The sequence below is a fragment of the Anas acuta genome, chromosome 12, assembly GCF_963932015.1.
Source record: "Anas acuta chromosome 12, bAnaAcu1.1, whole genome shotgun sequence".
NCBI classification, from domain to species: Eukaryota; Metazoa; Chordata; class Aves; order Anseriformes; family Anatidae; genus Anas; species Anas acuta.
In genome coordinates this window covers 11395195-11418950 of record NC_088990.1, presented here as the reverse complement: position 1 = coordinate 11418950, position 23756 = coordinate 11395195, and the positions used below count along the sequence as shown (strand labels likewise).

Genomic DNA, 23756 nt, shown 5'->3' with positions numbered 1-23756 from the left:
TTGGAAATACGCGTCTTTGTGCTATGTCAAAACAACATCTTTGCTTGAGCGCATGGAGGTGCAGTGCCCTGCTGGTTGCTGCAATGGCTGAGCATGGGGGGCACTGCAACGCACGCAGCCTGTTGGCACAAAACAAGCTCCTTGGAGGTCCATAAATTGTACAGCATGGGGCCTGAAAGGACAACGTTTATAAACCTCATCACACACTTTGTTTACATAGGAGATCAATATTAAAGGTAGAAAAAAACATCTCACTGTTTATCAGACACCGGGATTAGATTGTTTTCATCTGCCCTGTGTTGTGCTCGTCAGCCTAGCCCAGCACAGGTAAAAGCAGCAAACCAGGGAAACACCAGAACTGGAGATGTCAGAAACCCACCAGCTTTACCCCTGCTGCAGGCTCAGAAAGCTTGGTAACCTGCCCAGTGGCACTCATCAGCCCACCAGTAAAAGAAATGTGGCACTGAGATTACCAGAGCTTAAATACTGCAGAACTTACACTCATAAATTACTCAAAAAGAACAAAATACGGCATGGCAGAGATTACTGTAGGATGGTTTTAATCTCGTTAAATCACATGCTTGGGGAATCATATTAGGCATCAGTCGTCAGGATGCATTAATGAGGTATTACGGAGTATTGCAGGAATTCCCAGTCCAGCCAGAGTTCACGTCCTGCGTAAAACATTTACCCAGGCTGGCACTGGCAATCCGAGCACGGGAGGCTGCTGCTCTTAACAGAGCTTTGCATTTTAGTGAGCATTAACAGCAGTGAGGTCCTCTGAGAAAACGGGGCTCTGACACAGAGGCAATTCAGAAAGCAATGATGGGATGTGACCCAGGCAGCTCTAAAGCATTTTCAAATACCCCAAACAAACATAAATGATAATTTAATGCCATCAGCTCAGTGCTGAAGGCTTGAACAACTGCAATAGATCTTGAAGTAGCTTACAGAGAGCCATCAGGTTTTCAGTAAAACCTGATGAGGACTTACCTACGTTACTTTGTAAAAAGGACTAAACACAGAAAGGACTCAGAACTGAAACAAATCTGTATTTCAGCACCAAAAAAGGGAGCCATAATGGCAGACAACCAAAACAGAATTGCTGTTTTGTTTTCAAATAATGTTCCCTAATACTAAAAATCATCTACTTTTTAGAAAATAATAGAATATTCTACGAGAAGTTCAAACCGAGACCATTATAAATTCAAGTTGTCTATACACCGAGTACTTGTAGCACAGTTTCTACATCAGGAGAACAGTCTTGAAAAGTGCAAATCAGGAAGGAAGCCACTCAGGCTAGGAGTGTGCTAATTACGGAATAGCAGAGAATAAAATTGCAGAAAGGCTCTTAAGGAAGGCAAAGAATCCCATTCCCAGAGCACGGGGAAAAGGAATAAATTTACTGCCTTACTTGGTAAAGAGAGTTCACTGCAATCAAAATTAAATTCCTACTGGACACAAGAACCAGGAAGACGGATTACAGCAAGACCCAGAAGATGGGGATTTCACGTGGGAAAGGAAGCAACGCAGCCACTCCGTGCTCTCTGGGGTCCCAGCTCCTCGAGTTCGCTTCACCATCAACTGCGAGCGCTTTGCACGAGCCTGGAGCACCCTGCCCGGCCTCCGCAGCAGGATAAAGCCTCACGAAGGCTCTGCCCTAGGTGGGAGCTCCTGCAAGGTGAAGCTGTAGCTAAGAACATTAAAAAAAAAGCATCCTAAGTGCCAGCCTCCAGAGGACGTTATTAGTTCCAGGCATATTTTAAGGGTTCGATTTTTCTCTGAGGGTTTTGGGCAGCGCTGCTGCCAGCTCTGCAGTCAAGAACTTACAGACCGGCTTTGCTAGAATAAAAATGCTGCGAAACATCTCTCCTTTCCAGAGGGCATTTGGAGGAATCTGCCCAGGCTGCATTGCTCACGCATCCTGGCTCCAGAGGAGCATCGCTGGCCGGCCTTTTGGGGCACCCCAGCCCAAGCCAGGGCTCCTCAGCTCTACACCCACGATAAAGTTAGGAGGAAGGCAGGGTAACGCAGCCTCAGCTCACTCAAACACAAGTCAATACGCAGTATCTTTTGGGAAGGGGCAAGGCTGGAAGCAGAAGTTTTGGTATTAATGGTGCCTGCTACCTGCAGGGCCTGAGCAGGCCGACCAGGCCAGATGGCTTCAGGGTGGTCCTCAGCAAGTTTAAGATAGAGGCATCTCCGAACCAATTCTTCTTACAAACCTAGGAAAATCTATGTAAAATGTAATTTAATCAGAGCTCAGCTGTGTAATTCAGGGTGTAGCTTGGCTCTATTTCAATAACAAGCAACATGTCCTGAACCCCCCCCAAGTCCATTGCCACAGGAACCTCACAAACATCACCCATAGATCTGTAAATACCTGAGAAGAACTTTTTAACAGGAGATGGATCGAAGGAGGAGGATCTTTTGTCTGGGCAGTCAAACTTGAGGTTTTTAAAGCAAAGCAGTGGTGCTGGCAGGGGACTGGAAAGGTCGAGGGAAAAGGCTGTGCTGTAAAGGAGCCTGTGCTCGGTGAGCACGCCTGGAGTCAAGGAGAGCAGGACGAAAAGCTACAGGCAGAGCAGAGTCTGATTTGGGCGATTCAGTGATACAACTCAACACTTCAGATACAAACCATGACCAGTTTAACCCAATTAATGCATGAAATAACTTCTGAACAAGTCATTTCTCCACGGCGCTAAACAAGACCAACACATTAACACAAGAAAACCCAGGCATGACATGTGCAGATTTCCCTCTGGAGACAAAAGCAGCCTGTTACAGTTGAGAAGTCATCGGAATTTGTTTAACGGCTTCAGTCGTGCTGCTGAGTGGTTTGGTCTGACAATTTGTAAGAGGTCCCACTCCACCCTTGCTCTTGCGGAAAGTTTATCAACGCACTAAACAGAGACTGAGCGCTGTGCTGGAATCCACAGGCAAATTCTGCTATTTCAGCAGTGCGGTGTCTTGGAAGAAATTCAAGCTGAGCGCAGCGAAAACCTAGCATAGCATTTCGGAGATTAAAGCATCATTGCTGGAATGAAAGCAAACGCAGACATCAAAGCCCAAACTCAAGCTCTGCCGCCACCACCGCACTCCCGCGCTGCCCCACGACTCCTGCCCTGGGTTTCCCAAGGTGCTGCGACCGCACAGCTGCCACCAAAAGGGACAGGAGGAGGTGCACGGCAGTGCGGATGGGACCAACAGCCCCAGAAACCCATCTGACATTCGGTATGCTCCAAGAAGCCGCGTCAGTCCAGGCGTCAGCTGTGCAAGCCATGCAGGCAGTCCAAAGCGGCTTCCAGCACCAGTTATGAAATGGGGAATGGCAGAGATGCCAATCAAAGGATATGCCCAAGGGAAATCTGATTTTGTAGCATCTGCTCCACGTGGAAGGCACGGAAAGCAGAAACCATCTGCTGTGAATACAAAGAACACGTACTGATGCTCTCAGAGGCTAAGAAAAAAAACCTGGTGCAACATCGAGCAACCTAAAGTGCACCCAAGAAGAGGTGGGCACAGAAAGCTGCGTGTGGCATCTACATCAGCTGAGGTGCAAAACCTGAGTCCCCATCCACCAGTGCAACAGGAAGCAGCCACATTTCATAAAAGGTGAACCAAACTGTTAGCTTCTGAATCACCACTTCTTTTCTCCCATTGTAAATTGGCTTACGCTGCCCTTAGACATCGTGTGGCCAAATACCGAGGAGCTGAGGTCTTCAGCTTCAAGAGCAATTACAGCTTGATTCCTTTACGAAGGTTCATACAGGCTTCAAAACTGAAAACTATAGCAGTGGGGCACTGCTAAGAAAGCCCAAATGAGATACCCAGGGACAGAGGGAAGGGGGAGCAATCCAACATCAAGCAAACGGCCGATGCTCCATGCAGGAACGCGCTCTACGTGAGCGGCAAGAACAAGCCTTCATAAAAACTCATCCAGAGGCACAACAGCCCCCCTGCAGCATTAACGCACAAAAAGTTCGGCAAGATTTTAAAGCAGCACTGATGAATAGGATGCAGATTGTCACAGAATTCTCATTCAGAGCAAAAAAAAAGGTTTATTTTTACAAATCACAGAACACAAAATTACGCGATAAACAGCATAAATAGCAACTGTGCGAGAGCTGAACATTTATAGCTAAAATTAAACATGTTTCAAACAAATTAAACAAATTGCTTTAGAGTAGTCAACCCATTTAAGCTGATTACACTAATGAGGATCTACCCTTCTCTTAATTTTCAAATCAGAATAACATCCTAGCCGAAACAGAAGCTCTGCTATCAACATCAGCTGGGCCAAGATTTCTTCTTTTAACCTCTTGAAACACACCCTGCAGCAGCTTTAAATTTACCCGAGTATGTTGGTTAACAGGTTATGTCTACGAGCCACGTTCTGCAGGCTGAAATTACAAAGGCTCATTCTGACCTTCAGGTTTCTGAAGGATCTACTTAAAAAAAAATAGAAACAGAGGTGAAAAATTAAGATAGATTTGTTACTTGGAATAAAGTTGCCTCAGAGGTCTTTCAGACGTTTGATGGTAGGTTTCGGAGATGTCTTATATCCAAGTGAGACTGCAAAGGCTTTTCAGTACAGCCCCTCACCGAGGCTGCTTCCATTTCAGGACTGAAACAAAGCTTTAGGCAAAAAATACAAATAGAAAAGAGCACACGTTGCTTGTCTTTAGCATGTTTGAGTGTCATCAGAGCAATCACTACCAGTGGCGGATGAAATTAAGCTGAATGCTTTCATTCCCTGAAGTCAGCAGCAGGTACTTTGCTGTGTCCATGACAACACACGGATGAACATTTTGGAATATGCCAAAAGCTGGCCACAGGACACTCAGCGAAGCCACACTGATTTAATGCCCAATTTCTGTGCGTGGGCTGCAGGACACGTGCGGCTGCAGACCAGGTTGACCTTGGGGATGCAGCTGAAAACCAGCTCCAGCGAGCTCCCACAGGGACATGAGCGCTCCGAGGGACCAGTGGCTAAAGAGGAGGTGAAAACGCCGCAGCCACAACACGGGCTGAGCGGGCCTTCCACCCACAGTCTGCGTTTGGACCTCAGTGACAGCAATGAGGAGATGAGACACGACGGCGTGAAGCACACGTGTACATCCAAGGCTTTCTGGAAAGACCATTTTGGAGTGCTGTTGGCAGCCAGAAACAGGTCCAGACTTATCTAGTGCTCCTCCCTCTTCATGCCAGCCTCCAAGTTCCTCTACGAGAGAGGGATGGGGAACTTTTGTTGCAGAAGTTTCAAAGCCCAGGAAGAAGGCTGTAAGCCTCAAACCAATTAGCCAGCGAGACAAAAGCATGGCTTTCAAATGCCAGCAGCTTGAACCTTCCCAGCTGTCAATAACGAGCAAGCCATGTTAAGGGCTCCTCACAACCTAACTCCCTTCGAGCTGTCATTAGGTCCCTCAACACCACCTCCTTCCAGCATGGTTATTTAGAAAAATCAGCTGTGTGTTCGTCGTGGTTCACTCTTCAAGCTCAAGTGATTAAAAGTAAATCTGTAACGGAGCCGAGCACAGGCAGCCTTTCCACCCCAACTGCTGCAGTGGAGAATCATTAACGGTAAGGACTGAAAGGTACCCAAGTCCCGAGAGTCTAGGAAAAGGAAGTCAACACACTGCTTTAAAAATAGCCTATTTTTAGCCCAGTAATATCCAATTCAGCTGAAGAGGCTGCAGTGGATGAAGCTTTTGGTCATGCTGCTAACCCGAGGAAAGCCTGCAGGAGCCCAGGTTTAGCCCAGGAGCACGCTGACTCCAAACTGGACGTGCTATAAAAGTCTTCCACAAGACAGGATGGAGCCTTGTGAGTTTTCTTACAAAGAGATTTTACTACATCTCATAAGCCTCCTGTCGGTGTTGCTGCTGATCACCTAAGGCCGTTTCTTTGCAGGAAGGTCACATTTGGTGAAGTTCAGATCCGTGGCCACATGGCACTGCTTTAAGAGCCTGACTGTAGGAGCCTGTGAAACCTCTCATTGATAGGTGAAACTAAACTGTTCAGACCAAAAAGTCTGTGGGACAAGGATGGTGATCCAGTCACTGGCGAAGATCCCACCTGTCAGATCTGTCAGCAAGGAGCATCTTCCACTCAAGCCGAGTCCTCAGAATACCTACCGAAGTGCTCGATTTGCCGTTCGTCACTAGGCACTTACTACAAGCATGATCAAGTGCTCTCAATCTCTTCAGGAAATTTAAAACGTGATAAGTGGTTTAATTAAGATTCTCATTTTAACCTCTTTCATTCCTCAGAGGTACACCCTTCATGGGAACAGCCTGGGATGGAGAGAGCTCCCTGCTCCCCTCCCGCTGCTCTGATGGGGATCACAGAGGTGACCGACCTTGCCTGGGAATCGCGAGTGCTTTCAGCCCAGCTTAGGGCTGCAAAGCTTCTGGATTGTTTCCCTGCCCTCCTCAGCTTCAATACTCTGTTTTGAGAGCCCCGATTTACCCTCTGTTCACTTATCTGAACGGGGAGAAGAGCAACTGGACCTCCCCAGAGCATCCTCGTCTCCTGCCCCCTCTCTCCTTTGGCTCCTCGGGGAGAAGGGCACTCGGCAAAGTGAGAACCCGCTCAGCAGTGAGAGCCCACCCAGCTCCCTCACCCACAGCCTACCAAGGAAGGCAGCCGAGGGGGCTGCTGCGAAGACAAGCCACCTCCTCGAAGCTCAACAAGCCTTGGTGCTGGCTTTCTCTGTTCCCAGCCCCATTTATTCTAGACATCGCCGTAACACGGAGCTCAAACTGCTCCCCCTGCTCCAGATGTCATCTCAGCAGCCCTCTTACAGCACCATTACGAGCTCCTCTTATTCACGTTCCTCCCAACATCCCCATGTTCTGTTTGCTCCGGCTGCTGCCAGACACCAAGCTCTCCGTTGCCAGCTTTTTGCAACATCTTTTTCCTGCTTCAGTTGGGCACTGAATCATCTCCTCTCCAGCAAGTGCTAAATGCCTTAGTGTTACTGCCCAGCAGGAGTAGCTGCAGCAGAGAGCCCATGGGGAACAGAGCAAGGGAAAATGTCCCAAAACCATAGTTTGACCAATTCCCCTTCCCCTGACGACCACAGAGCAACCAAGCCAGACGCTTTTGAAGGGAAGAGCTAGCACTCAGAAGTACAGCAGTCGTGTTCATGCCACCAGCAGACAGAACTGCTCCCATCTCAACGTGTTTGCAAGTAAAGTGTGGCTGCTACACAGTCTTCAAGACTCCAAGTTGATTCCAGAAAGCTAGCAGATTTTGTGCCTCTTCTCAGGACATACAGGATGCATTGAGTCCCCGCTGTGTTTTGAGTAGCTTGTGTTTGAGTCTCCAAAAAAAAAAAAAAGTACGGGAAAAGGAACAGAAGAAAAACAGATATGGGAAGGACAGAAGGAAGAACATATTTGTTCTTGCTGCTGGTATAAATCCAAACAATTTAATTTTACTTCAGTTACAGAAAAACAATTTTCACAATCGTTGTGTTATTAACATGGGGCAGCATTTCATTTTCCTGGAGTTGTACACGCTGGTTTCCTGATAACGTGGCTAGATTCTATTAAACAACTCTTCACATGCACAAAGAAGCAGTTTTACGGAGAGCACCCAGAGGATGCTCAAATTTGTATTCATAAAGTCAAATCCAGCCGTACAGTAAAACCAACACTTTTTGCTCAGCCTTTGGCTACCGCAAGCGCTCACCTTTCAAAGCCTTGCAGAAGTTCAAAGCCAGTTGCACTGATGACCCAGCTAAAACAAACTTTTCCTGAGATTATTTCAGACAGATACAACACACAGTAAGAGAGAGCTCTGCTCAAATGCTGTCAGCATGGCATCAGATGACTGAAGTACGCCAGCACCTGATCTGGCCAAAAGATAGGGAGGAGAATTAGCCCTTGCTGGGAAGGCTAAGCTGCAGGAAGGCTTTCAAATCTGTTACACACAAGATTTACCCAAAAACACCTGTTTGTGGGCAGGTTTTTTAGCTGTAGTGAGTAAACTACAGACGAGTGAATTTGTTTCGGTTCTTTACAAAGACAAAAGCACAACACAATGACCTGCTTTTTTGGCAAGTTTCGGGAGACCAAATTCCACATTTCACCTCCAGGGCTCAAGGGAAATGATTTCACTCAAGTCTCCACATTTCTGCTGCATTTTATGCTGCTAAACTCTTTGCACATTCTCTTGCTCCAGCAACAGCAACAGCTGGCACATAAGGCAACAGCTCAGCAGGAGGATCAAAACACCAGAATTTTAGAATACTTATGTTAAACCACCCCAGAAAGTTCTGGCTTAAGTTAATTACCTACCTTTTCCCACGTACCTGCAAACACAGGGACGTGGATGGAAGAAAATATCAAAGGTTTAACTTCACGTAATTATTGCTCTACCCTCATGTTTCAGTCTGTGTCGCTTTCTGGGTTTCTTTCTGTACTCAGCGGAGCCTGTGTCTCTGCTGAAAGGCGTGAGAAGCTGCGGTGCTGCCGTTTCTGAACTTCTTGCAGGTTAAGTGAAGGGTTACAGCAGCCTGCTGAAGGCAGCGGGATTCGCACAAAAAGCTCTTGTGCAATTAAAATACAGCCACACAGTGAATCACCTTCCCAGGCTGTTTTTAAGCTCCCATAGAGCAGAGAAAGGTCACTTTTCAGATCGCTAGGATCCAACCATCAAAATTACCTCCAAAGCCTCTCTCTGAAGCCATCAAAAGCCAAGTGCCTACACAATGGCACTTAAAACGAACACAGCAGTTCGGTGGCCGCGGTGTCACACCTTGAACACAACGCTGCGGCCACGAGCAGCAGCTCAGAGCCCTTTCATCACCAGCTACAGCCACATCACAACGCTTCTGCCTCCAAGGCGTACGTCGCTCCACCGCGCCGCCTCCTGCTCCCGCTGTGCCACCGGCCACGCGCTGGGGGAGTTTTGTCCTGCTGGTGCAAATCCGGATCACGTCTGTGATGACTGACTTGGTTCTGCTGGGTAGTAGCATAGAAACTGCCATTTTTTCCTTTATTGTGTAATTCTGGCACTGGAACAGCTCTAGCTGCTGGAAGGGAACGAAGCAGCAGGCTTTGGCTCCTTCATTTTTAAGGGGAGTTAAGACAACTAAGGGCATCCTCCGCTGACTGTACTCTATGCTTTGAGAACAAGTTACGTGCGTTATGTCACGTATAAGCTACAGGTTACTTAACAGAGCTTCTAGGCTGCAGGAGAGCGCTCAGCTGCACACAAATTTAACTTCAGAAGCACTGGCAAGGAAGAGGCTACTCAATCCTGGGGAGATGACAACCGCTAAGAAAGCAGCAATAATAAAATACCTCTGCTGAATCTCTTCTCTGCTGTCCAGAGAAACATTTTGATTTGATCCCACCAAATCCCAGGTGGCCCCTGCCCTTCATCAGCTCAACTCCACTGGAGACTGTCAGCTGGAGGCTGAGCTCCTACTGGCGCCTACTTCCTCCCCCTCCGCATGCCAAAAACCTATCGTGTGAATGAGGTGAGACTTTAAGCTTACAGTGAGTGTGCCGGCCAGCTGCAAAGCAGGGTGACACTGCTGCTGCCTCGTGGTGCTACCGCAGAAGGAATTTGACAGCTTAAAGCACAGCTCAGCTCCAACCCACGCCTCTGCGCAGTGACCAGGAGCTGTTCGAGACAGGATGGTACAGCAACATAAGGCAAAGCTGGCACGTACGAGCAGCATCCACGGCGATCCAACAACATTTGGTTCTTGGATGACAGATCAGACAGGTCCAGGGTAGCTGGATAAAGTCTAACAGGCACGCAGCCCCAGCTCTGAGTGCCCAGGAGCGAGACAATACTCGGCCACACTCGAAGCTGGCCAGACCCTGCACAGTGATCACAGGGGGACAGGCTAGGTGGCATTGCTGGCACCCGTGCAGCTCGGCCACATGAACCCTCCTGTGCCAGTGTTGCCATCAAAGCTGCTTTATTGCAGGACCCAACAGAGCAACTGATTGAAAAGCCACAAGATCGACGTTTGCTCCTGCAATTGCATCAAACAGGTAGGTGACGGGGTGGTGGTTTTACCGTGCTAGGCAGCCAAACGTCACAACTGCACTCTCACTCCCCCTCCTTAGATGAGGAGGGGAAGAAGTAAAGTAACTCACGGGCTGAGCTAAGGATAATTTAATTAAAACCAAAAAATTATTATTATTATTAAAGAAAGATTATTATTAACTAAACAATTTAACTAAGGGAAAAAAAGAAAAAGGGGAAAACAGAAAAAATGGAACAAAAACCACAAACAAAACAAACAAAGGCTACGTGGAAGTGCAGAGGAAAGAAATTACTCTCTACTTCCCACAAATGAGCGATGCTTGACCACGTCCTTGAAGCAGGGCCTCAATGCATGTAGCTGGTGTTCAGGAGGAAGACCAACGTTTTCACGAGAGCCCACCCCTCCCCTCTTCCTCCTGTTTCCCCCTTTTATTGCTGAGTGTGACACCACATGGTATGGAATATCCCTTTGGTTGGTTTAGGTCAGCTGCCCTGGTGCTGTTTCTCTTCTCACTTTTTTGCCCACCCCCTAGGAGGGTTAGAGAGAGTCCTGATGCTGTGCCAGCACTGCTCAGCAGCAGACACAACCCCGGTGTGATACCACTGCTACAAGTGCAGGCACAGCACTGTATGGGCTGCTGCAGGGAAAGTTAACATCCCAGCCAGACCCAGTACAGGCGGATGCTGAGAGTCAAACAAAACTAAGCTGTCCACAGCAATTCAAAAGGCTGGCATTCATCAGTCCCACTTATACAAACAGCTGTAGTTTTTGAAGGGAAAAAAGAATTTGACAGACTAGTAGGTAAGTGTTACCCACACAGTCCTTTAAAGACTGATGGAAAGCCTCCCAACCCCTCTTATTACAGAAGGTTCTCTTCAATAATCAGAACAAATTCAGATGCACTAAATAATATAATATGTCCAGGTATCGTGTCATTGCTCCACCTCAAGATAGCTGAGTACAAGCAGGTGAAAAAAGAGTTTTGAAGGAAAAATGATGCCCCTTTCAGACAAAAGCTTTATGGAACCACAAGCCTCCATGCAGGGCAGACCTTGCTGACCAACCTGCTGTCACAGCTTGACCCCTTTGAGATGCAGGGGCAGAGCCAGTGGCTCCTCTTTTAGAGATGGGAGGAGGATGAGGAGCATAGTTTGACTGGCAGGCAGGGCAGAGCTTGGAAATGCAAACTCCAAACCAATATGGGACAGGATCCCACTACATCGGGGATTGAATCGAGACAGTACTCAACACAGGCTCTCAAAAACCTGCATTGTTTTTACAGCTGTGTACCTCAAACATCTCACGAGCACAGGCGGATCGCTGCAGCAGCTGAGCAAGCACATCGCACCCCCTGCCCTTACGAGGCTTTGTCCCTCAGAGGAGCCTGTGGAGGCATCTGGATGACTTGGCAGAGCCCGGCTGTGACAGATTTACGACCACCGCTGCAGGCACATCATCGGGCTTCGAGGAAAACCGTCTGCAGGAAGGGCATTTCTCAGCTTCCCAGCACGCCGCCTTTCCCAGCCTTCCCCCTCCCTGCTCTGCACGGTGTCGCTGGGTTCTGGTTTGCAATTACTGCAACCAATACCGGAAGAGTAGGAGATGCACAAGGACTTTTTGAAACATAAAAAGGAAACTGCCCTAATCTCATATTCAAATATTAATGGCCTTGCTGTAAAAGCATCTGATAGCTTCCAATTGACAAAGCCTAAATTTAGACCAAGGAAGTCAAAACTTCTGATGTTAAAAGAGATGCTGAAGTGTGCAAGTTCAGTAAGCCCTTCCTAGCAATGCAACTGCCACATTTAAAAAATATATGTATATATTTTTAGATAGCAAAATATTGTGCCTCAGAGATCAACAGCAAGCCTGCTTTGAAAGCGGGCAGGCTGTAGCTGGGCATGTTACAGTATTCCACTGCATTTCACTTTGCAAATCAAAAGCTCTGAAGTCAGAGATCCCAAAGGCTCAGAATTTCATTGGACTACCCTGACTTTATAACGAACGCATACAAATGGTTGGAGATGTTGATCATTATTCTTCAAGGGCACAGCTAACCTTGTCAGGGACCTCTGTATGTTGCCCATTGTTTAAACAAACTAATTTTCAATTGAATAAAAACCATACCCGTTACCACTTCTTGCTGAGGCGTCTCAGACTTACCTTCAATGGCAAGCTTCTTTGCAGCACCTTGCAAGAACTGAGAATGAAGGTACAAGAGTTTTTGCTTGCTGTTAGAAAATAAAGCCAACAGCTTAAAAGTATAGCTTAGTGTCTGTGCCAGGGATATGAAATAGGGAACTGCTTAAACATGGGATGTGATCCAAAAGAAAAAGTTGCTTTCAGCGTAAGTGGATGTCAACTTTGTATTATCTTGCACAGAAAGAAGTTGTCGATCAAATACTTAGAATGTGAATGCGCAGTTGCTGTAAGATATTTCCAAATACCTCGAACTACAAGGTTGCAGTACTCATCTAGAGTTTCCACTGCGATGGCTACAAACTACGTTTACTCTACAAGGAAGCAGGGCACTTGTGTCACTCTGCACCAGCACAAATCCCCTCCGCAGCCCAGAGGGACACCCCGGCACGCCCCGGACCAGCTCCCTGATCACCACCCGGCCATGGAAGCGCTTCTGGCACTTCAAAGCAGGTGGCAAATCCAAGTGGGATTTCTGAAGATTAAAGCGACCACAGCAACAGCTAACGCGTATGTTTGCGCTCGTTAATTAGGTAGGGGTGTAGGCATCTTGCATGAGCCCTCACTTACGCAGCCCCAAGTTACTCCCGCTCCCTCGGGGAAGAGCGTTGCACACAGGGAGTTCCCCACGAAGCAGCAGGTACTGGCAGCACGCTCCACCACGGGAACTTGTTTACAGCCATCCACGTAGCACGTCTTACTGAAATGACCCCTGTCTAATTGCTGATGAATGACAGCGTTGTGCAACCGGCACGGAAAGAATTTCTCTGCAGAGACCGGTACGTACCAAGTGTGCAGCAGGTCAGGAGTAAAGCAAGATCAACACAGGATGAGAAAAACGTGCTAAACGTAGGCAATCCTGAAAAGCAACTTAATAGACAGTATGGAGTAGCAGACAGCTACAGCTACATTGAAAAATATACATGCAAATATTGACTAGACTATGTAAAAGGCTCGGTTATTTATACCACCTTCACTTTTCTTGGTCCTGCTTCCTGACAAGTAAACAGACTGCTTCACTCCAGCGAGTTGTGCAACAGAAAGAGGTCCAAAAGTAAACACACAGACTCGATACTTCATTAGAGGTGAACTTGTTTACAGAGCAAGGATTAAAACAAAACTGCAGAACCCTTCGATATTCTATATGTAACAACATATCCCTCCCTGACTCAGTATATTCTGCTTTGCTTCTCTGTGACTCATGTTCTGCGTGGGCAGGGGAGAGAGGAGATGTTCTCGGTTTCCTGGGATTCTCCAGCGCATCCGACTCCTCTCCGACATGACACCACAGAGGCTAATTACGCCTGACATCCACTTGCCAATATTACCTCCCCGTCCTGGGGAAGAGCGTTGGCTACAGCCCGTCAGCCGAGCCATCGCGTGAAACTCGAACGCATGTTGACACCGGGCTGCGATGAATCACATGTGCCAAGGTGGGACTGCGAGGGAGTCGGGGCCGGCGTGACTCATCTGCCAGCTGATACAAAAATAAGCTACTACTGAATCAAAAATGCATGACTTCCTTCACACCATGTGCGCAGGCAGAAGCTGTCACTATGCAGGAACTCAATCATCAGCTCCACGCAGCCAGCAGAAACCTGAAAATAAGCAGCACTCCATCTTACCTCCCGAACGCAGAGCTCGCGGGGAAGGCATCACGTCCGTTGTTAACAACCACAGGGGAGAGGTGCCAGGGATGCTTTGAAATGTAGGAACAAAAATTCAGTCCTGTACATCTCCTGGTCACTGCTGGAAAGTCAATACTTCCCAGGCCCACGGTGAATTATTTATTTGCGGAGAAGCACAAGATCAAAAAGCAGTTTCCTGACTGCTTGGAGATGTTTTTCAGCCATGATCACGTCCTTAGAGAGAGGAAGTGGGCTAAAAGCAGTACAGCAACTCTCATGTGGCAGCGGGCTCCTCATCCTCAAGAAAAGGCTTAGAGTTTGCTGACAAACATGCCGAACTTTGGGGAAATAATAGTTAAAGCTTCATGAGAATATAGCCATGCAGAGATGTTTGCCTCAATTACTCAGCAAAGCAGGGTTTATAGGAGGAGATAACCCTTTTTTCCCCTCCAACCAGCACAGCTGGAAAGGAGAAAAGCTTTTGGACAAAACTTGCCTCGAGGTCTCCACAACTGGCCTCCGTTTCAGCTGAGCTACATTGGATGTGACAGCGGCTGGATCAGGAGAGGCATCAGCTTTGTGGCTGCACAGGCACACGACGCAGCTCCAGATATCTCACTGCAGCACACGAAGTGATGTGGAACAGCCTCGTGGCTCTGCCGCAGCCTCCAGGAGAGAGGAGCTGCCCGGCTCCCTGGCGTGCAGACAGCTTCACCACGCTCCTGTGCCTCTGAACGCAATGGTTTTCTGCAAGCAGTCATGAACAGAGCCTTCAGCTTCCCATTGGCAAAGCGATGTTAAACACTTAGCAGATGAGAGATGTGCTTATGGCACTGAGTAGCAACACGGAGGTTCCAGACTCCATTTGATCTTTAATTCCATCTAAAGTAATGGCTGGTGTTTAAAAGGTGTCCTAAGACATCTCTGTATTCACTGTATTAGCCCATCAGCTCCAGCAACTTAACTACAGCAGGAAACACAGCAGCGTTTTAAGTTGACAAATACAGAACACATTTGGAGAGTTTTCCAGCAGAGCGCAGAGCAGGATCCACCTTTCACACAACAGGCTTGAGCAGCGCTGCTTGCTCCTCGCTGCCGCCCAGATCGTGATCAGAGCAGCGAGCAAACAGGAGAGTCCAGTATCTCCACGTGTGACAGCCTCGCTGGCTGGGAATGCCAGCAGATGCAAAGGAGGAGAGGCTGCAGATTGCGGCCAAACTCCAAATGATGGGATGGGCAGAGAGAAAAAACGTGGCCACGTTCTCCTGTGTGCCCACGTTACGCATGGGAAAGAGCGGCTCAAGCCAAAGGCTGCTGAAGGCTGAGAAAGACTGGGAAATACGGGTACTATTTGCTGATAAAAGATGAGCTTCCAGTAAAAACTTTGGAAGAGATGTCCTCCTCGATAAGTCTTTAGAAGAGTTTAATCTGAAGAAAAGGTGAGAATCTAGAATTCACATAGAAAAAATAAGACTGTTTCCGCTTAAGGTCCTAAAACCAGGCCAATAAGCAAAAAGCCCACAAGAAATAGTGCAACTGCTAAGACCTTTGTGTGCCACCAGGTGCTGAAGGTGGCCCAGCAGGGCTCCAGAGTGATCCTGCAGCCTGTGGAACTGCTTTATTCCCCCACACCACAGAGAGTCCCCTGGGATGCTGCTGGATGAGCAGGGGTCCGCTCAAGCAAAGCAAAAGCTTTGCCCTTTGGTACACCACCCAGGAAACACAACCATCACAGGAGCTCAGAGCTGGGGCTGTTTGACCATGGGCAGAGCAGTCAGTTTGCTCTCCCAACACGAGCTTTCAGCAGCCCAGTACTCACGGGGAACCAGGCACTAACACCAGCCTGCAGTGGGGATGAAGCTCCTCCACCTGCCAACCTGCGGGCTGCACGGCCTGGTGATGCAAAATTTTCTGTGAATGCTAAGAAAACGGGCCTTTACTCCACAAACTTGAAGTACAGAGAGGACAAATTATGTGGTCAAATGCTTCATCCAGGGGAACACGCTGGAGAATGAACTTCTGGCAGCCACAGGAGATATAGCAGCACCTGGTCGAGTCAGAGGGTGAGCTCACCTCATCCCCAAGGCACAGAAGCAGCGGATTTAAGTGGCTGTACACAAGATAAGTTTGGGGGAATACCCAGACAGCTGTACTACTCACATTCACTGCTAGCTGCTATCCAGCAAGAAAAAAAAAATCGGGACCGACACACACAGAGCTTAACACCAGCCCCGGAGTGAGATGCAGCAGCGAGGCAAGACCGAAGCCCACACGTATGTCAAGATGTTCGTGCACACCCACCTGGACTGCACAGCAAAGAACCATGAAACAGTTCAGCGTATGACACCAGCATCTTGCAGGATCAATGAGAGTGCAACAGAAGAAATTTGCACAGAAATTGGTAAGACTACTCCAGTTTTCTCGCAAGCAGGCGTCTCCTAGACTACCTAAAACCTAAAGGAATACTCACCCTTGCCTGAGGCACCATATGGACTGGCCATCAGGAGCTGGACTCCATGCCTGTGTTTTTTGTTTGATTTTCACTCGTTTCATGGCATACATTAAGGTAAAGCAGTCATACACTGCTTTAGGTTATTAAATATTTAATTCCACAGTGAGACAGAAGAACCCAGCAGATGGTCACCGTGCAGCAGGCCCCTGCCTCTTCTCTTCAGAGGGATAGCAAAGTCAAAGGAACAATCATGAAAACGCATCTTTACTTCCAAAAGAGTCATAAATCCCAGCGCTGTGCCAGAGGACAGGGTGGAAAAGGAGATGAGGGCGAACTGAGCAGCTCACTAGCAGCTCCTGGGCAACAGCTACCCACGTCCCCACTAGCAAACCAACTTCACCAGACACATCCACTAGCCTGCTAGGGGTGAAATACATCTTCTTAGACCCACATGCATGCAGACAACCCTATAAGAACGTTCCTGCTTGATCCATGGTAAGCTGCTACCTTCCAGCCTAGCTTTTCCCATGATTTTATAGTAATATACTTTAAAAATGTTTGTTCTGAGCATCCAGGGAAATCACCAAAGCTGTTCTCATTTGAAAAAAATGCCTTCTGTCTACAAGTGCTGCACATAAAAGCCAGTGATGACGATTTTGACTTCTCCTAGAGATGCTGCTCACTGAGACCATCTGGTTGTACAGGCAGTTGAACGCAGCAGTTGCACTAACGAGAGGACGACGCTGCTACTGCTGCGGTGCAGTAATGCTTTTACTAGTATTACTTCTCAGGTTAACGGTGGGAGGTTCACAGTCAGGCACATTATTTGGCAAGATTAATTGGCTAATTTATTGAACAGTATGTCACACGCAACACTACTGTTGTTCTCAGCTGAGTCATACGCACCATGGGTTTGGCCACTTTTAGTCTCAATTTGGCAAGTCTAAGATAATTTAAAGTAACCAGTCCTGCTTACTGGAGGCTCAAGGCTGGCTGCTTGAGCAGCTGAAGTTTTTGAAGCAAGGATCTCTGAAAAGAGCCTGGCATTAATGACATCACCGAGAACAGTCCCAGCTATTCCTCCAAAGCTGTCACACATGTGGCACCAATCTGTTTTTACAGACAGGCGGCCTTCCCCTAAATCTCAGCATGGTGTGCAGGCACCAAGTGAAAACTCCCTGGTCCTGGCAGTCTGACTCCACCAAAATTTATTTTGTTAATCTTCCAAGTTTCATGGAGAGACCAGAGATACAGCTCACATCCTCCACCCTTGCTTCTGGCCTGTTTCCAGTTGTTTTAGCAAAACTATGGTGTGAGAGCTTCTAATGGCATTCAACAGGTTATCAGAGCTGGGGCTGTGATGCCTGTGGGACCATACAGAGTTAGAAATTAAAGTCATGTCCTTCAGGAGGCCTCCCAACAGTCTCTTGACAAATACTGGCAAAGAGCTCGAGATGACAGACATCCCCCCATGTAACGAGAAGAGAGATCTCGAAGGCAGGATTTCCACATCTGATGGCAGCATATTCAGAAATACTTCCATCAGCACGCACAGGATCAGACAGGGCAGAAATCTGGGTGAGCGTTGTAGGATGAGACATTTAAATTCATTATGAACTGGAGAAAACCCATTAAAAATACTCAGTCTAAACAAAATAAAGCCTCCATCATTCAATTAGTTTTTAAGTTCCTCAATAACATCTTTAAAGAGTGGTAGAAAGCTGGCAGGTGTAGAAAAAGCACACTGGGACTCATTCATGTGTCATGAGAGATGCCCACTGCAGTATTACACAGACCACACACATCAACAAAAATCAAGAAGGGAAAGAAGGGCAGAATTCACCCTGTGAACCTGCATTTGACTTATTTACAAAGGCTTCAGCAGAAATACACTAAGTCTTAAAAGCACAGGTAACCGTAATTAAGTGATGACATTAACCCATCACATTTTGTGTGTAAACATCAGAATATAAAGTACATAGGAAACAGCACCATATTTTAGTGGATAAGACCTGTTTAAAAAGAGAAAAATAGAAAACAACAATACTTTAGTTTTTCTAATAGTGCCAACTCACTTTGTTTCCACATCGCAGATTTTGCATGCTATGAGGAGAATAAAGCTGAAAAAAAGAGTACAACAGTACCCCAGACACCAGAGGATGTGGTACACAAAATTTAGTAAACTGGTTAGAAAAAATTGAAACAAGCAAAATAAAGCTGTGGGATGACTGCTCAGGTACTGCATTTTATGAGCTCAGAGCAGATCTACCTTTCATTCTGTTCAGCTTAGTATTTTGTTACCACCTGGTGGTATGAGAACACATCCTCTGCGAGTGAAAGCCGGGTCCATCCAGGGAACACAAGGCAAAACTCACAAGTGTAAGAAAAATTACAGTGACTTAAGAAGCTTGCCAAAAAAACAATGGCATTGTATTATCAAGGCACAGAAAAAGCAGAGGTCTTCCTTGTGCAGCTGTGGAAATCCTCTCCATTGGAAACAGTGCGTGTTAAGAGTCTACATAGGTTTAAAAAGCAACCATAAATTCACAGAAGAAAAATCCAAATGCTATTTAGACACAGGCTCAAGCCTTATATTAGGTAAATCAAAGAGCTTACTGTTTGCCCCCCTCCCCCAACCAAAACCAACAAAAGAACCCCACAATTTTGGTTTGTTGTATTTTTCCTCATATTTTACATATGTTACTGTCACACTGAGCTAGTGGGCTTCATCATTTATCATTTAGCAAATCTCAACTAAAAAGGTATTTCAGTATCTTATTAGAAAAACTCCAAGCTTTTTGCACAGCTTCCTAGATTTTTAAGAGTTTCCATCACGCTTCTGAAGCATCATTCTATGATGCTTCCCATCCATCGACGGTTCCTGTGTTCTTACAAACACACTTACATGGGTATTTCCCATATTAATCAATCCTCGCTAACACAATAACCGGTTTACTAATGATAGTTTCTAGGTCTGAGTAATTACCCAGTATCGTTATGAGGTTATTCTGACCAAATCTCTTCCAAAAACTTGCATGTGACAAAAGAACTTGCTCAAATCAGTAAGTTCAAGCTAGAGGTTTCATGTTAGAGGTACACAACAAACATGATGGCAATGTTTGATTTAACAAGGAAATCACAAGCCTTCTGATAAGCCTAAGGTAGGTTTACTTACCTGCACTTCCAAGTTGCTTATAAAATCTGTATTCTAAATGGAGTTGCGGTGCTCGTGATTTTATTGGTTCCTAGAATAAAAAAATAAGTTGCCTGAAATCTTTGAAAAAAATATATACTTATATTAATTACTTAATATTTATATACTTAATAATATGCTTAGAGTTTTGTGACAATACATACTGCTTCAAGTTTCTAGATAAAACATCCTAGATGAAGTCAAACAATTGATTTCACCCTTAGACGTCACTTAAACAAATAGAGAACAAAATGCTGAAAAGAAAGACTTGCAATATGCGCTCTGCAGGAGAATTAACTTCCTTATTTAAAAAAAAATCTCATTCATGGAAGTCGAATTCAAGAATTGTTCAACAAAGTTCCTGATCCTTGAAGAGTGACCCTGAACAGGCAGTACCTTTGTAGGAGGAAAGTCAAAGTTGCAGAAGATTAAGTCACACGTTCAGTCTGTGGACTTGTGGTTGCCCACAATATTTTTGTTGGTCACTAGCCTGTATTTCTGAAAAAATACTGAGTCATATACCGTGCTTTAAATCAGACCGCAGTTACATAAACCTATCATCTTGTTTGCAACAAGCACGACAGCACAGCCAGAGATCTGATAGAAATGCAGGGAGAAGTCTCTCCCTTCACTAGCAGGTGTCATTCAGACATTTCAAAGCACTCAGGAATATTCTGTTTTTATACACGGGATAAAAATTGGATAAGCCTGCAACACACCCAAGATGCTACACTTCTCAGCTGCCACTCACCTGCACAAAACTTAATGCCTACAATCTGCAGCGCATTAACATGCATGATTACAGAGCTTCTAAAAATACGAAGTTAACATGGAGAGGATTAAGAGAGCCGAGTAATTACATTTTCAATAACACCGCACTTGTAGGCAGTGATGGGGATTCACCTCCTGCCCAGACATCTTGGAACTGAAGTTAATCCTGGCCTCAATTTTGTTGTTGCTGCCGCTGCTTTCTTGCATGTCAGGAGATAAATGTTCCATGCCTAAACTACATAAAATTCATCTCACGGCACCAAAACTAGGCTGAATTTAAAAAACCTGCTGAGTAGCCCTAAATGATGTTTCATATCAGCCCCGGTGAGTTACAGCAAGAGCACCCAGAGGAGGTGCAGCACAGCCAGGAGTCTGACAGGGCACCTTCAGCAGCTCTGCTGTCTGCAGGGGAACACAAGGCTTCAGCAGATCCACTTGTCTTGTTCCACCTGTGGTCTGTACTCTAAGATTAATGCCCACATTTGGCCTGAATTCCACATTAAAGACTTCTTTTCAGATTAAAAGAACAATTTTTGTACAGGAATTCTGGTGATTGGACTTCAGCCAAGCTGTTCATCACCTGCTCAAGTCATCCCCCGTTCGCCAGCAAGGGGAATATTGCTCCTGGTTGCTTCTCAACCTTGATATTTAAAAGGTTCACCAGGCACACGTTGCTAATCAGAAAGTATTTCTAAAATAGAAACCTGATACTGCACCAAATGCAGGTACAAAGAATTGCAAAAACCTGTCTGCTGTACAATCACTATCACGTGAAGATAACTGTTGATGCTGGTTTGAGGGAGAGTCTTCAGGCACCTCCACGGCAAGGACATTTAGGGCAACAGGAGCCCAAGCCTATGCAGCGAGCAGTTCAAACAGGTGGAGGGATTAATGTGTGAGGACGTGAGGCTGCTTGGGACAAGCAGTGGAAAGCCAAGCCCGAGCCTCTCCGCATCAGGAGCTGCTGGAGCTGCAGCTCTGGACGCTTGCCAGTCGTGGCAGCTCCCAAGAAGATCGTACCGGAGCAGATGGCTGTCCTGCAGGCCAAGGGCTTAAGGACGCTGGCAGATGTTGCATTTGTGCTGAAAATAATGGAATTGCTGCTGCCCAGCATACAAAACCCACAGCTGAAACTGACGGGCATCATCGGGAACTTTGTAGAAACTCCCACGACGTGTGAGTCAGCATTAAAAACCTTCAGAAGATGCAGCTAGTAAACAGGGCTAATGCATCTCACCTCCTGCACACTCTAGATGCCCATAACCAAACAATCTTCAGGACAAGGAGCTGTGTGGGGACACCACACAAGCCAGAGGACAGGCAGCAGTCCCCATTTTCCCATTTTCCAAGACGCAACACAGTCTCAGACATCCTCACCCCCTGCAGACAAGCCAAGAGATGAGCACAGAATTTCATAGCGTTTTCTGATCAACTCTCTGGCACCCATCACATAATTCTCTAATTTTCCCTCCATTCATCTTTAACATAACGACAGGAGGAGGAAACAGCAGAGACAGCCGGGTTGCAGTTTTACAAGAATCTCAGGCAGCTAGAAGGAATTTGAGCAGAGCTTTGAGTTGGTCCAACGATGCAGATAAAATAGAAAAAGTTGCCTTCAAACACAGCAAATGCAGCCACTAGGCTGCAGATTACCTGAAGTATAAAGAAAATCTTTGGAAATGTAGCAGGTTGTTATAAAAAAAAGTTGAAAACAAGATCTAATGCAGGTATTGCCTAGGGAAGAAAGCAAGACTACTTACAACTGGTTTTGGTCTCAAGTTCTCCTGACCTTTTGTCCCTGCATTTAACCTGGCTTTGTAAATGCCATTTTGTTTAGAAAAATATTTGAAAAGCAGGAACATTATTTTTACTCCAGCCCCAGAACAACATATTGGAAACGGGCTCACAGTCAATCAGCTCGCTGACTTCTTGCATCACGTTGTCTGGAGCCGAAGGGCTGCCTCAAAGAACTGGAGCTCTCCCTCTCAAAAGAAGCACTTCTTCCCCTGAGCTTGCTATCCACAATGTAGTCACAATATTTCTAAGCCTCTGGGGAAGCAGGGAGTCCCTGGCATTAGGCAGCACGTCACTGCCTAGCCTGGAAGAAAATACATCTCCCACCAAGAAGTACTTGCTTCCCTCGTGATCGCAGTTAAATACACACAGAGCAACACATTTGCTGCTGAGGAGGAAGAGTAATTCCCACTCCTGTGGTCCAAGATTAGGAGACCAAAAAAAGTCCTTGCTTCTGATCCCTCATTGATCTTCACAAAACTGGCACAGGTGTGCAGGACAGCCACGGGATGGCAATTCCAGTCCTTTGAACCAGGGTCGGAGGTTTTGAAGCAGGAATTGTAACAGTGCAAATAAAACGTGGGGGAAAGTGACTGTGCTAACACTCAACCACTCAGATACTTTGAAAAAAAAGAGAAGGAATGCTGTTGGAAAAAATGGATTAGCTTTATTATTGCTGCCTCAGTCTTCTGCCACCTGGCTTCAGGTTACGGGAAGGTGTTACTGCAGGCAGTGCCGTGAGAGAAACAAGCATCCTCTGAACAAACACAGCTGCATGTTTGCCGTGTTCTTACTTCCTTGCTCCTTCCAAGGCTATAACTCCGTGGGATTATCTTTGAAAGCAAAAAAAACAGAAGCACTATTGATTCAATGAAACGCCAGGTCTGTGCACACAAGCACATTTTCTGTTGTCCCATCTGCCTACAGAGCGAGCTACGCGACGAGCACCAGTCCTTCCTCCTGATGTGCAGCCATATCCACGCACACCTTAAGCTGCACTGCAAACATTTATTTTGTTATTTTAGGGATTATATTCTGACTTTTGCCAACAGGCTTTAAAACAAGGCCTTCCTGCAGAGCACTAATTATTTTTCAGGCACTACGCATCACATAAGGAGAACACTAGAGATGTCAGGTCTGGGGCATCTCAACATGAATCAGAATTAATGCACCAAGTCCATCTTGATCTTCTTTAATGTGAATGACTGCTGTCATTTTGCAAGACATCGGTTGGAAAAACAGGCACACTTGCTGCTAATACCAAATCAGTGTTACAACTTCAACTTCAGATTCTAGGGTTTGGATCTGTGATTAAAGAACACGCAGAGGAAAGAAGAGCACTGGGTATTTCAGCATCAAATTTCAAGGCCCCCCAAGAGACTACTGAAAGTCTTAGCTTACAGACAGTTAAGGCATAAAATCAAACTCCCAGGGTATGGTTTTATAAATCTGGCGGAGCTAGGAGCATCCCCATCCTTTAGACTCCTGCTTCAAACCACAGCTGACCGTAGTGCCCTCATGCCCTGACGCTCCTTCAGAAGAGGAGTGTTACCTGAGCCAGCCGGGGCACTGCAGAAACATGAACACTGCCACTGCATCCACCTGGGGAGGGACGCACAGACTGCAAGGCAGAAAAACTGGTAACTGGGTACCGAGGCTGGTACAACTGGATGAGGAGTTGTGAACATTATTTCATGTACAAAC

The 23756-nt window shown here is 46.5% G+C and overlaps 1 protein-coding gene across 7 annotated transcripts in view; it reads right to left on the bottom strand.

Moving 5' to 3' along the window:
- CSNK1G1 (casein kinase 1 gamma 1) overlaps window positions 1–23756 on the bottom strand; it is a 99483-nt gene that overhangs the window by 30249 nt on the left and 45478 nt on the right. For all 7 annotated transcript variants that reach the window (XM_068696186.1, XM_068696184.1, XM_068696191.1 and 4 more), the window contains one exon: window positions 19470–19539. In XM_068696186.1, coding sequence (XP_068552287.1) covers window positions 19470–19539 — 70 coding nt within the window. The remainder of the gene's footprint in view (window positions 1–19469; window positions 19540–23756) is intronic.